Source organism: Capra hircus, chromosome 25, assembly GCF_001704415.2.
Source record: "Capra hircus breed San Clemente chromosome 25, ASM170441v1, whole genome shotgun sequence".
Taxonomy (NCBI): domain Eukaryota; kingdom Metazoa; phylum Chordata; class Mammalia; order Artiodactyla; family Bovidae; genus Capra; species Capra hircus.
Genome location: NC_030832.1, coordinates 26,590,379 through 26,603,852, shown reverse-complemented (window position 1 = coordinate 26,603,852; position 13,474 = coordinate 26,590,379). Strand labels below are relative to the sequence as shown.

At 46.2% G+C, this 13,474-nt stretch overlaps 1 protein-coding gene across 2 annotated transcripts in view; it reads right to left on the bottom strand.

The window, feature by feature from the left end:
* The window catches only part of ITGAL (integrin subunit alpha L), a 43,560-nt gene that overhangs the window by 13,335 nt on the left and 16,751 nt on the right, over positions 1-13,474 (bottom strand). For both annotated transcript variants that reach the window (XM_005697706.3, NM_001314316.1), the window contains 7 exon segments: positions 9,132-9,283; positions 7,132-7,269; positions 6,280-6,477; positions 6,005-6,135; positions 4,194-4,354; positions 3,953-4,104; positions 1,473-1,562 (listed from right to left, as the gene is read on the bottom strand). In XM_005697706.3, the coding sequence (XP_005697763.1) occupies positions 1,473-1,562; positions 3,953-4,104; positions 4,194-4,354; positions 6,005-6,135; positions 6,280-6,477; positions 7,132-7,269; positions 9,132-9,283 (1,022 nt within the window).

Below are 13,474 nucleotides of genomic sequence, written 5' to 3'. Positions count from 1 at the left end.
TTCTTTTAATTAGTACCAGGGGGAGAAACTGCTGGTTGTCCCTATGCATCCTGAGTGCGTGGCAGGTTGGGGAGTGGGGCACTGGCAAAAGCCACAAGAGAGTCGCCATGCTTAGCAGTCACCATGCTCCAGTTCTGAAGGGGCCCACAGTGCTGGGACTCACTTCAGAGCAGAGACAGTCCCGGAGTAAGACAGAACCTGCTTGTGCCGGGGCGGGGGAAAAAAAATCCAGGGGTCTTGGCTGGTGGCTCAGTGGTGAAGAATCTGCAGCCAGTGCAGGAGACAGGGGTTCGGTCCCTGGTCCAGGAAGATCGCCCAGGCTTGGGAGCAACTAAGCCACAACTATTGAACCTATGCTCTAGAGCTTGGGAGTCACAATTGCTGAGGCCACGCGCCTGCGCCCTGGAGCCCATGCTCTGCAGTAAGAGAAGCCAGTGCAAAGAGAAGCGTGAGCACCACAGCTAGAGAGTAGCCCCCACTCGCTGCAATTGGAGCGAAGCCTGTGCAGTGGCAAAGACCCAGCACAGCCATAAATAAAACAATAAACAGCTTTGGCTGGGTCTGTAATCAACCAAGAATATTCCTTAAAAAAAAAAAATCCTCATCTTCAGGCTTCCAGGCCCAGGTTCCTTCCATCAGACCCTGCTCCCTTCCAACAGAAGCTAAACCAGCGGCTGAGTGTCAAGGATTTGAGAAGAGGAAACCAGGCTTTTGGCGCTGGGCAGGGAGCATGTGATCAGGTAGACAAAGATAGACAGCGTTTTCCTCTTCTTTTCCATAACAAGGGCACCCCAGTGAGGCTCTGCGGGAACTACCTGCCCCCTCAGTGGAGTATCCTTTGGCAAGGCTGATCAAGGTGCCCTGTTCTTCCACAGATAAGGGATGGTCCTAGGCCTTCTGGTGTTCTCTCCCTGGAATTTGCTTCTCTCAGACATTTGCCTCCTGTTGGAAGCCTAATGAGGCTTCCCAGGTGGCCCAGGGGTAAAGAATTTGCCTGCCAATGCAAGAGACGCAGGTTTAATCCCTGGGCCGCGAAGATCCCCTGGAAGAGGAAATGGCAACCCACTTCAATATTCTGGCCTGGGAAATCCCATGGACAAAGGAGCCTGGCAGGCTATACAGTCCATAGCATTGCAGAGTCAGATACAACTGGGCAAGAGAAGCCTAATGAAATCTGAAGCTGATGTGCTGAGGGACTGGGAGAAGATTCACAGAAGGGGCCATGCCCTGGGCAGTCCATCCGTTGTTTCTTCCTATTGAGAGCCCCTAGAGACTCTACCCACTCTGGTCCCCCATCTTTCCAACCCCAGTTTTCCAAATGTCTTTTAAGTACAAAACTCCCATAGACTCCTTCCTGCTTAAGTAAGCATATTTCATTTCTACTGCTTGAATCCAATATAATACAATCCTGCCAAATCGAATTTCTATTCTCCCCTGTTTACTATCAATTCCCCCAACTCATCTGTTCTTACCGCCCTTGGGTCCCTCGGTGTCCCTTCTTCCTCCCAGAGAGAATAACTTAGGGAGACGTTGATGGGAGAGATGAGATCTTGAATGCATATCTGAGGACCACAAGAATACATCCTTTGTCAAGAGTTTAACCTTTACAACACTTCCAGTGAAAGACACACCTTGTCCGTACTTTATAAATGAGGGAATTCCAGCAGCTAGTTGTCTGAGAACTTACTAATGGGAATATGTTTACTACACATCGGGTGTTTGTGAAATGCCTGACTTGCTTTTCTGTCAGTGTTCATCCCTCAGCCCTAATTCCAAGGCAGGTATCAGCCATCAACCACAGTGCTTTTCCTCCCTGAGTCCTAACAGAAGCCCCCAGATCTTTGTCAAACTCGTCTAGGCAACAACTATCAAAGTTTGCACAAAGAAAAAATACTCTGGAATAACCAGAATATCTTAGGTCCTCGAGAACAGGAGTGGGTCTTGGTCTTTTTAAAAAATTAATTAATTTGGACACCTTGGGTCTTAGTCATGGCACCCAGGTTCTTTAGCTGTGGCATGTAGGATCCTAGTTCCTGGACCAGGGCTTGAATCTGCATCCCCTGCATTGCAAGGGGGATTCTTTTTTTTTTTAAATTTATTTAATTGTGTACTTTATTTCTATTATTATTTTTTTAAAATTTTTATTCAAGGATAATTGCTTTACAGAATTTTGTTGTTTTCTGTCAAACCCTCAACATGAATCAGCCATAGGTATACATATATCCCCCTCCCTTTTGAACCTCCCTCCTATCTCCCAACCCCATCGCTCCCCTCTAGATTGATACAGAGCCCCTGTTTGAGTTTCCTGAGCCATACAGCAAATTCCCGTTGGCTATCTGTTTTACATACAGTAGTGTAAGTTTCCCTGTTACTCTTTCCATACATCTCACCCTCTCCTCCCCTCTCCCCATGTCCATAAGTCTATTTTCTATGTCTGTTTCTCCACTGCTGCCCTGTAAATAAATTCTTCAGTACCATTTTTCTAGATTCTGTATATATGTGTTAGAATATGATATTTATCTTTCTCTTTCTGACTCACTTCACTCTGTATAATAGGTTCTAGGTTCATCCACCTCATCAGAACTGACATGCGTTCCTTTTTTGTGGCTGAGTAATATTCCATTGTGTATATGTACTACAACTTCTTTATCCATTCATCTGTCGATGGGCATCTAGGCTGCTTCCATGTTCTAGCTATTGTAAATAGTGCTGCAATGAACAATGGGATACATGTTTCTCTTTCAATTTTGGTTTCCTCAAGGTATATGCCTTCAAGGGTGATTCTTAACCACTGGACCACGAGGGAAGTCCAGAGTCTGGGTCTTTTATGTTATTATTAATACCAGTGCCTGACACTTTGGAGACATTCAGATTATACTTAGGTAACATTTCCCCCAACTTGAAGAGGTAGGTATCATTATCCTCAAATTATACACAAGGAAAATGAAATATAAAAAGGTGACACATTTCCCTAAGGACCAGAACTAGGGAGCGAACCCAGACCCTTCCAACTCCCAAGCCTAAAGTCTTTCTATGATGTCACAGTGCCTCTTGTCTGGCTAATTTCTGTTTAAAATGTCTAAATTCTATGGTGGGGATTTGCAGTATGAGACAGACAAGCTCTGAATGAAGTAAGATTGTCAGCTGATAATTGTTGAAACCAGGAGATGGATATTTGGGATTTCATTGAACTATTTTTTCTACTTTTGTATGCCTAAAAGTTCCCTTAATAAAAAACTAAAAACAAACTTACACACCAATTTTATACTTAGTTTCTTATGAAATACTTAAGAGACCAGGATAAAATCTAGTATCAATCCTATTTCACACAGGATGGTTGTCAACAAACTGAATTTGGATATTTTAGCAGTTATTTAAACTAATAACTTAAAAAAATTCTTTTGGGGATGGATGCTAATAATAAATGACCATGTATACCTGGAAAATAGTGACACACTGCCATGCCTGAATATTCCATAAGACTACATATTCTGTAGCCATTAAAAATAATCTGGGGATTTCTCTGGCAGTCCAGTGGTTAAGACTCTGAGCTTCCAATGCTGGGGGTAAGAGCTTGATCCCTGATTGATTGGGGAACTAAGATCCCACATGCTGCTCGGTATGGCTCCCCCCCCCAGAATCAATAAATCTGAAAGCTAGACTGCAGCATTGATATACAATGTGTGAATAGAGTATGGGAAAAATGGTAAGCATTTTACAGTTGTAGTCATGTTAAAAATGCCTGTGGACATGGATTAAAGACTCTAAGATAACATGCTGAAGGTATAGTTACTACTATGGTACAAAGAGGAAATGGTAGGACTGGGAGATCAAGGTGACCTGTGACCCTCACTGGACAATGATGGAGCTGAGCCTGGCACTGGGGCTGCCTCCCGCTGTGGTCAACTCATCCACCCCTCCCCTGCCCCAAGCAGCCTTGCTGGCTCCTCACCGGGAAGTGGAACCAGAACATAAAGCAGGACTTGACAGAGGTGACAGCTGTGTTCCCGTTGAGTTCGTGTTTCCCTCCTGGGAACAACCCTCGGCTTCGGGTCCGATGGCCGTCCAGCTGCAGAGTGTAAGTGAGGTTGGCAACCAGGTGCCCTGGGCAGGGTGGAAAGGCAAGACGTGAGTGGTGGCAGATCCTGGGGCCAGAGGCTGGGATTGGGGGCCACCCAGAGGACAGCACTGACCTTGGAAGGTGGAGATGAGAGACTTGACCTGGAAACAGACTGTGATGTTAACGCCTTCCTTCTCCTGGTTGCTGGTGGAATAGGAGCACTCGACTTCACGTACTGGGATCTCGGCCGGGGAGAAGGACACGCTTGTGATGATGTCTACCACAGGCCGGGAGCTGCAGGGCAGGAAACAACCAACACTCTCCCTTGGCCTCAGCTGCCACCCCTAATCAGACCTGGGGCTCCAGCAGAATCCAGAGGACTTCCCTTCCCTACTGCAGACCTCATCGTCACTGTCTCTTTGCAACAACAATAATAATGATCATTCATTAGGGCTCCCCATAATGATAATTCATCCTACCAGCCTTCTGACCTATTTTCCATACAGAAGAGTGAGTTTCTAAAGAAAGAAGTCAGGGAAATCCCTGGTTGCTCAGTGGTTAGGGCACCAAGCTTTCACTGCCAAGGGCCCAGGTTTGATCCCTGGTAGGGGAACTAAGATATTATACTACTTCAATGCCGGTAATCTTGCAAGGATGCCCCATGATATTCAGAGTAAAATCCAGACTTTTCACTGTCTTTTCATACCACCTGCCTCTCCAGTTTTACCACCTACCACGCTGACCCTCTTTCTTTCAGTTCCTTACCCTCTTTCAGTTCCATCATACTTTTTCTTTTTATAGTAATTTTTAAAATATCTTGGCCTGACTTATTTATTTTTACATTGTGGCCTCAAGGCATGTGGAATCTTAGTTCCGCAACCAGGGATCAAACCTGTATCCCTTGAAGTGGAAGCTTGGATTCTTCACCACTGGACTGCCAGAAAAGTCTTGACATGTCATACTTTTGCCTGCCTTATAGCCTTGGCACCTCCTGGGCTTTCAACATAGAAAGCTCTTATCCAAGATTTCTGCAAGCCTGGCTCTTTCTTACCTTTCATGTCCCAGCTCCTCAAACAGGCCTTTCTTGGCCATCCAGCCTATCGTAGTTCTCCCCTGCTATTCTCTCTCACAGAACCCTGTTCATGTCCCTAGTGGCACTTACCACAGTTATAGTTACCTATTTATTTTACTTTTTTATTATATGTTCCCCCCCACCCCATACACCCTGCAGTCAATGCCTGTTTCAGTACTGAAGACAGTAGGTGCATCAAGTATTTAGCGTGATGTCATTCACTATGTGACATGACATGAGGCTTCCAGTGACTCTAAAACATGCATCAGGCAGGAAATGCCATTCCAATTTCAAAGATGACTAAAACCTTGAGGTCCAGAGCAGCTAAGTGACTGGGGTAAGATGACCCAAGAAGTTAATAACGGTCTTTGACTTGAACTCGAATGACCAGGTTCTAAAGCTACCACACGCTTCAGTAGGAGGTTTTAGTGTCAGACAGTTGTTGTTTAGTTGCTAAGTTGTGTCCAGTTCTTTGTGACCCCATGGACTGCAGCCCACCAGGCTCCTCTGTCCATGGGATTTCCCAGGCAAGAATACTGGAGTGGGTTGCCGTTTCCTTCTCCAGGGGATCTTCCCGACCCAGGGATCAAACCCACGTCTCTTGCATTGGCAAGCGCATTCTTTACCACTGAGCCACCAGGGAAGCCGGTGTCAAACTTCAGTTCAAACCCCAATCTGCCACTGAACAGCAGCTGTGTAATCTGGAGTAAGACACGAAGCCGATATGGAAGGAGAAACAGGTTCACAGGGTTGGGCTGAAGACCAAATGTGCTGATGGCGATAGCATTTAGCATGACGCCTACTACACCACAACTGCTCAAAAGATGAGAGCTGCAACTAACCCCAGGTAGGACTCAGGAGTCCCATCTTACCTGAGCACAATCACCTGGCCCTCAGCCCCCACAGCCACATCTGCCAGGCCATCCCCGCCAAGGTCCTTCACCCCGTGGATGGAGCGTCCAAACCATTGAATTCCTGAGAACATCTGGGTCCCTTCTATCCGCTGAAGCCAAGAGAGAAATTCATGCTAAGCTAGTGGAGAGGATGGGCAGAAGGGTGGGAAGAGCTGGACTGGGGAGCAGGATAGGGGTTTGAAAGTTTCCAGGGGCCTGGGAATGGGTTTTGATTGGCAGGTCAGGATCCTCACCTGACTGGGCCGGGGGCTCAGCCCCCCTTGCTGCCCATTGAAGATATACACAGCCCCCTGCTCCTCCAGAGGGGCTCCCACAGCCACGTCCGTCAGCTCATCCCCATTGATGTCTGTCAGGGCAGCGATGGCGGCTCCAAATCGTCCAAGGGGGTAGCCGGTCTCCCCCTGCAGCTCTGAGACCATTTGGAACCCCAGCTGGGAAGGAGCAAGGCGACAGGTTGCGCCTCAGTCACTCAGTAAGCTTTCACAGGGTAAGGCACTGGATCTGGAGTGTGTGTGCCCGCTTCAGTCGTGTCCGACTCTTTGCAACCCCATGGCACGTAGCCCACCAGGCTCCTCTGCCCATGGGATTCTCCGGCCATGAATACTGGAGTGGGGTGCCATTTCCTTCTCCACTGGACAGGAAGAACACTACAGAAATACTGGGTGTGGTCCTTTCCAGAACTGGAACAGTGTAGTCACATCAACCTGGGCTCAAGTTCCAGCTCCCGCTTTTTTATTTGGCAGAGGTCTAACTGCTGGACCACCAGGGAACTCCCCACCCTTGCTGTCGGTATGACTTTGTGCCTTTGGAAAGTTGCCCAACTATGCTGAGCTGCAACATTTCCATTCATAAAGCTCATAGTGTCCCAGAAAGTGATTATGAGACTCAAACGAGGTATCCTACATATAAAAAGTTTGGCACTGGGCCTGGCACAATTTTAGCCACCCCTGCATACTAGCTATTGTTTGCCATTGTTCTAAAGGTCTGATTAACACAGGGTCAGACAGGAAACTTTCAGAATAACTGAGACCTGAGAAAGCCTGGGAGTCTCTCTCACGTTCTGTGCTTAGTGTTCTGGTCCCCACCTGTATTTTCTGGTAGATAAACACCCGGCCTCCTCTCTGCTCCCCATAGTACAGGGGGGCTGCAATCAGCAACAGCTCTGTCTCCCCATCTCTGTCCACGTCAACGCCACACAACTCGCCACCAAAATAAGAGCCAACCTGCAAGGAGAGGAAAATGTTTGAGGAAGAAATCCAGAGCCACACACCTCCTTCCTCATCAGCTGCACCACATCCATCCTACTCCAAGCCCTCAAATAAAGGTGCAAGTCCTGGATCCTGAGACAAGCTAGGACCTGCGACACCTTGGGCTGCAGCGTTGCAATGCTTGGACCTGCACACATCTCTTTGTATTGTATACAAAGAAATTGTGTGAGACTAAATTTAATTGTGTATGTGCCTGCAGTTAGGTCAAATTCTGGATAAATGATAAAAAAAGAGACCAAAAAAACCTAACTGCGGCTTTTGAAGAGCCTGGAGCAAAAACAGGGGGTTGGGAGCAAAAGCAGGGTAATGCGCATGCCCCCGGCACCCAACACCACCTAAGGAGTGGGCAAACAACCTAAGTCAGCCCTCCCTCATAGAAGGAACCCTACCCTCACCTCACAGAAGGAACAAGTCTGCCCTCTCTTGGGGAGCAAGCCCACAAGGGAACCTGTTGTTCTTGATCTGCCCTGCTGCATCAAGGACTCCAGTAAAGCCACGCCTGAGTGTCTTGTCTGGCCTCTGATCAATTTCAATTGATGAAGGAGGCCAAGTAAAAATCCAGCTTAGAGCCCATATGAATTTAGACAAGCGGGGTTCTTTTTGTTTGTTTGTTTAGTTGTGGCCCGTGGGCTTAGTTGCTCCACGGCATGTGGGATCTTCCCGGACCAGGGATCGAACCTGTGTCCCCCCGCATTGACAGACGGATTCTAATCCACTGTACCACCAAAGAGTCCAAATTGGGTTCTTAAATTGGCAAGAAAGTGAAAGTGTTATTCGCTCAGTCGTGTCCGACTCTTTGCCACCCCATGAACTGTAGTCTGCCAGGCTCTGCTGTCCTGGGATTTCCCAGGCAAGGATACCGGAGTGGGTAGCCATTACCTTCTCCAAGGGATCTTCTCGACTCAAGGATCGAACCTGGGTCTCCTGCATTGCAGGCAGATTCTTCACCATCTGGGCCACCAGTTCAGTTCAGTTGCTCAATCATGTCCGACTCTGCCACCCCATGGACTGCAGCATGCCAGGCTTCCCTGTCCATCACCAACTCCAGGAGCTCACTCAAACTCATGTCCATTGAGTTGGTGATGCCATCCAACCGTCTCATCCTCTGTCGTTCCCTTCTCCTCCTGCCTTCAATTTTTCCCAGCATCAGGGTCTTTTCCAGTGAATCAGTTCTGTGCATCAGGTGGCCAAAATATTGGAGTTTCAGCTTCAGCATCAGTCCTTCCAATGAATGTTGAGGATTGATTTCCTTTAGGATTGACTGGTTGGATCTCCTTGCTGTCCAAGGGACTCTCAAGAGTTTTCCCCAAGACCACAGTTCAAAAGCATCAATTCTTTGGTGTTCAGCTTTCTTTATAGTCCAACTCTCACATCTATATATGACTACTGGAAAAACCATAGCTTAGACTAGATGGACTTTTGTTGGCAAAGTAATGTCTCTGCTTTTTAATATGCTGTCTAGTTTGGTCATAGCTTTTCTTCCCAGGAGCAAGTGTCTTTTAATTTCATTGCTGAAGTCACCATCTGCAGTGATTTTGGAGCTCCCATACCCCCCAAAAAAAGTCTCTTGCTGTTTCCATTGTTTCCCCATCTATTTGCCATGAAGTGATGGGACTAGATGATCAGCCATCAGGGAAGCCCCTAAATTGGCAAGAGGGGATGACAGAACACCCCAGAGGCTTTGTGGGGAACAAATGTGACAGTGGTTGGCATAGGGCCACCACACAACAGGTGCATGAGTGTTCAGAAGACGACAGAGAGCATAATTAGTATCACGCCAGCCCCTCATCGACTGATGCCACTGCAGCCACGCTCACCTGGATCCCATCTATTTTCTGGATCTGGCTCCAGGGTCCTCCTCTCTTTGGCTGTTGGAACAGCAGCACCCGCCCGACATGCTGGTATCTGGGGGCTCCAGTGGCCAGCAATGACATGGTCCCTCGGGAGGGCAGCCAGGTCACCGTGTAACCTGAGGAGAGAGAGAGGGAGGGCCTTGGAGTCAGGAACACAAGGGCTGCTGAAAGAAGGTACACCCCAGGGGAAAAGGTGGTGGAGATCCTGGGAAGCTGGGTTAGCAGGAACGATGCACTGAAATCATCAGAAGACCTTCTCCTGAGAAGAGCAGCCATGTGCTCCGAGGGGTACAAATCCTGGCGCCATGGTCCAAAACTGTATTTCTCAAACCGTGGATAAAACGCATGCGCAGACAAAGCAGCCGCGGGCTAAAGGGTAAACATCTTCCCGAGATTCAGTTCACCTGAGGGTCTGTGAAGGAGACTACCTTCTTTTTAAAGAATGAAATAAAATGTGATATATTAGTAAGAAGAAGGCAAAGTTTGCATGAAGATTAAAAACAGGGCAAGAGAGACCTCAAGACTGCCAGCCTGCCCTATGGATTTCATACTTGGCAGTTCTCACACCGCATGACCCAATTTCTTTCTTTCTTTCTTTCTTTTTTTTTTTTAAGAAAAACATATTTATTTTTGGCTGAGCTGGGTCTCAGTTGCAGCAAGTGGGGGCTACTCTCCTGTTGTGGTGCAAGGGTTTCTCACTGTGGTAACTTGTCTGTTTCAAGCACGGGCTCTAGAAGGCTTCAGTGGTTGTGGTGCACGGGCTTGGCTACCCCACAGCATGTGGAATCTTCCTGAACCTGGGCTAGAACTTGTGTCCACTGCACTGGCAGGCAGATTCTTAACCGGTGGACCACCAGGGAAGTCTCCAGTTTCTTAAAACCAATCTCTTTATAGACAGATGAGAAAAGAGACAAAAAGAATTATTTATCTTTATAAAGATACAGATCTAGATATATCCTGTTGGCTTTGTTTCCTCCGGAGAATGCTGACTGATAGTATACATTTGTGTATATTATTCTTTACATATATACGTAAAGAGAGATAAATCAAAAGTGGCCAATGTTAATAACTGATAAGGTGAAAAGTATATGGGTGTTCACTGTACTGTTAACTTTCCTCGAAAGTTTGAAAAATTTTTCATAAAAATTTAATAGAAAAGATTGAAATAAAAAGATTATACAAATCAATCAGCCTGGAGACATAGCCTAATAAAAATACTGAAATGTAAACATAAAGAGCTGGGATGACAGAGAATGAGATGGTTGGATGGCATCACTGATTCAAAGGACATGAGTCCGAGCAAACTCCAGGAGATGGTGAAGGCCAGGGAAGCTTGGCACGCTGTAGTCCATGGGGTCCCAAAGAGTCAGACACAACTGAGCGACTGAACAACAAACACAAAGAGTAGTGACTGTACAGCACAGAGAATATAGCCAATATTTTATAATAACCATAAATGGAGCATAATCTATAAAAACTTGAATCACCATCTTGTATATCTGAAACTAATATATTATTATAAGTCAACCATACCTCAAGGAAAAAAAAAAAAAAAGGAGGTGACATGAAAATATTTCCTGCTTCAAAGTATCACGGAGGTTATCTTCATACTTCACAGCTTCTGTGGCGAGGTTTCCTGCCCTCTGTTCCTACTGACAAAATGCTGGAGCAAGTGCTGCAGGAAATTAGATCAGGGATTGTGTGAGAGCCAAGAGCCAGCTTATAGGAATGCTCTGAAGATGGCTCACTAACCCAACTTGACCTTCTTTGCTTATTTTTTAAAATTAATTTGTATTGGAGTATAGTTGATTTACAATGTTGTGTTAGTTTCACATATATAGCAAACTGATTCATATATATATATCCACTCTTTTTTAGATTCTTTTCCCATGTAGGCCATTACAGAGTATTCAGTAGAGTTCCCTGGGCTATATACAATATATACTTCTATTTTATATATAGTAATAAATGGCAACCCACTCCAGTATTCTTGCCTAGAGAATCCCATGGATGGAGAAGCTTGGTGGGCTACAGTCCACGGGTCGCAAAGAGTCAGATACGACTGAGGGACTTCACTTTCACTTTCACTTTAATGTGCATATATCATTCCTGATCTCTCAGTTTATCTCTTCCCTGCATGACCTTCTTTGCTTAGAGCAATTCAAAGTGAGTGAGACAAAGAGATGTCTGAGAGTCTATAGCCCAGGAGAGGAATGGTGAAGAGGCCAAACCACTCTCCTGGTTTCTTCATGTATATTCCTGAAGCACAGGGATTAAGAACTTGATCTCTGAAATTAGAGAGACTAGGTTTTAATCCAAGTGTGACTTCTTCCTGGCTGTATAATCTTGAGTAAATTACTTTCTTTTTTCTGAGCCTCAGTTTTCTCATTAAAAAAAAAAAAAAAAAAGAGATAGTACCAATCTTACAGGGTTGTTTTCAGGATTAAATAAGATCGTGGATGTAAGATGCTTGGCACCATGCTAGTGAAACATAAACTAAGATCTGAAGGACAGTAGCGTAGCAGGAAATCAAGAATATATTTACTTCTACATATATGTAAACACACACACACAGACATCTATGTGTGTGGGGGTGTGTGTGTGTATTGTGGGGTGGGTGCCTAACTAGAGATTCAACTTTGGCATTATTTCTTCTTATTTAGGGAGCCACCTTGCCAACTATTTTACAGTACAGTTGTCCCTAGGTATCCGCAGTGGATTGGTTCTAGGACTTGCCCCAATACCAAAATTCACAGATGCTCAAAGTCCTACAATTGGCCCTTGATATCCCTGACTTTCAAATCTGTGGCTTCACCCAACCTTGGATCGTAAACATGGAACCCACAGCTGCGGAGAGCCAGCTGGATACTGAAGCACAAAAAACCTCTTTGAAGGCAGCAGTGTAGATGCTGTAGGGTAAGTGAAGTGGTTACCAACCACAGACCCTGGGTTCCACCCACTAGCTCTGTGACCCTGGACAAGTTATTTAAAGTCCCCTGGGCTTGGGACTTTCCTGGTGGTCCAGTGGTTAAGAATCCGCCTTTCAGTGCAGAGGATGTGGGTTCAACCCCTGGTCGGGGAACTAAGTGCCCAGGGGCAACTCCACCCATTTGCTGCAACTAGTGAGCTTACGTGCTCTAGAGCCCAGGCACCACAGTTCGAGAAAGCCCTCGATCTGTTGAAGACTCAGCGCAGCCAAAATAAATAAATAAACAGTCTCCTGGCCTCAGTTTCTTCATCTGTAAAATAGAGATGATAAAAATACCTGCTTACAGTGTTGCTGGGAAGATAAAATGAGATCAAAGAAGTTAATAGGTGTCATGCACTTAGAACAGTGCCTGGTGCATAATACTTGCACAAAAAAAGAATGCATGTGTGCAAAGTCGCTTCAGTCATGTCTGACTCTTTGCAGCCCGTGGACTGTAGCCCACCCAGTTCCTCTGTCCATGGGATTCTCCAGGCAATAATATTGGAGTGGGTTGCTATGTCCACCTCCAGGGGATCTTCCTGAATCAGGGATTGAACCAGCATCTCCTGTAGCTCCTGCATTGCAAGCAGATTCTTTACCACTGAGCCACTGGGGAAGCCTTCACAAAAAAAGAATACTTGTCCCAAATACTTGTCAAAAAAAGAAAATGAAAAAAATCACTTGGGGCAGTCCCCCTTAGAAGGGTAGATGCGTGATGAATAGCACCAATTTCCCCGAGGAAAGTATTTAACAAGATCTTTGTGTTCTGAGAGTTGAATAATAATAGTCTTTGTGTAATGAGCCCACTCCTAGGCAAGAGTCACATGTGAGGAAGGGAGGGAGCTGTTGGTTCTAGACCTGTGAGGAGGTAGGACCCAGAAGCAGTCCTACTGCAGGGCTCTTGAAGTCAGTTTATGCCTTGAGACTGGTTGAACATGAACTAGAATGGCTATAACCCTGAGTGCAAGGCCAGGATCCCTCTGTTCATGAGACTGGCATCACCTTGGATGAACAGCATCCCCAGGACTGTGCAGGACAAGACATCACGAGGCAGAAAGAAGTAATAACAGTTGTGAGTTGACCAAACGCATTTCCTCTGTGCTTGGCATCTGGTGAACTCTTGAGACTGAATCAATCCTGGAGTTCCTGGACAATTCTAGAAGAAGAAACCTTGCAGAGGAGGGGCTGGTCCGCCTATTAATGAGTTAGATTGTTTTAAACTGTACTTGGTATTTCCTGGTGGTCCGGTGGTTAAGAATCCACCTGCCAATGCAGGCGACGTGGGTTCGATCCCTGGTCAGGGAAGATCCTACATACCATGGGGCAGCTAAGCCTGTGC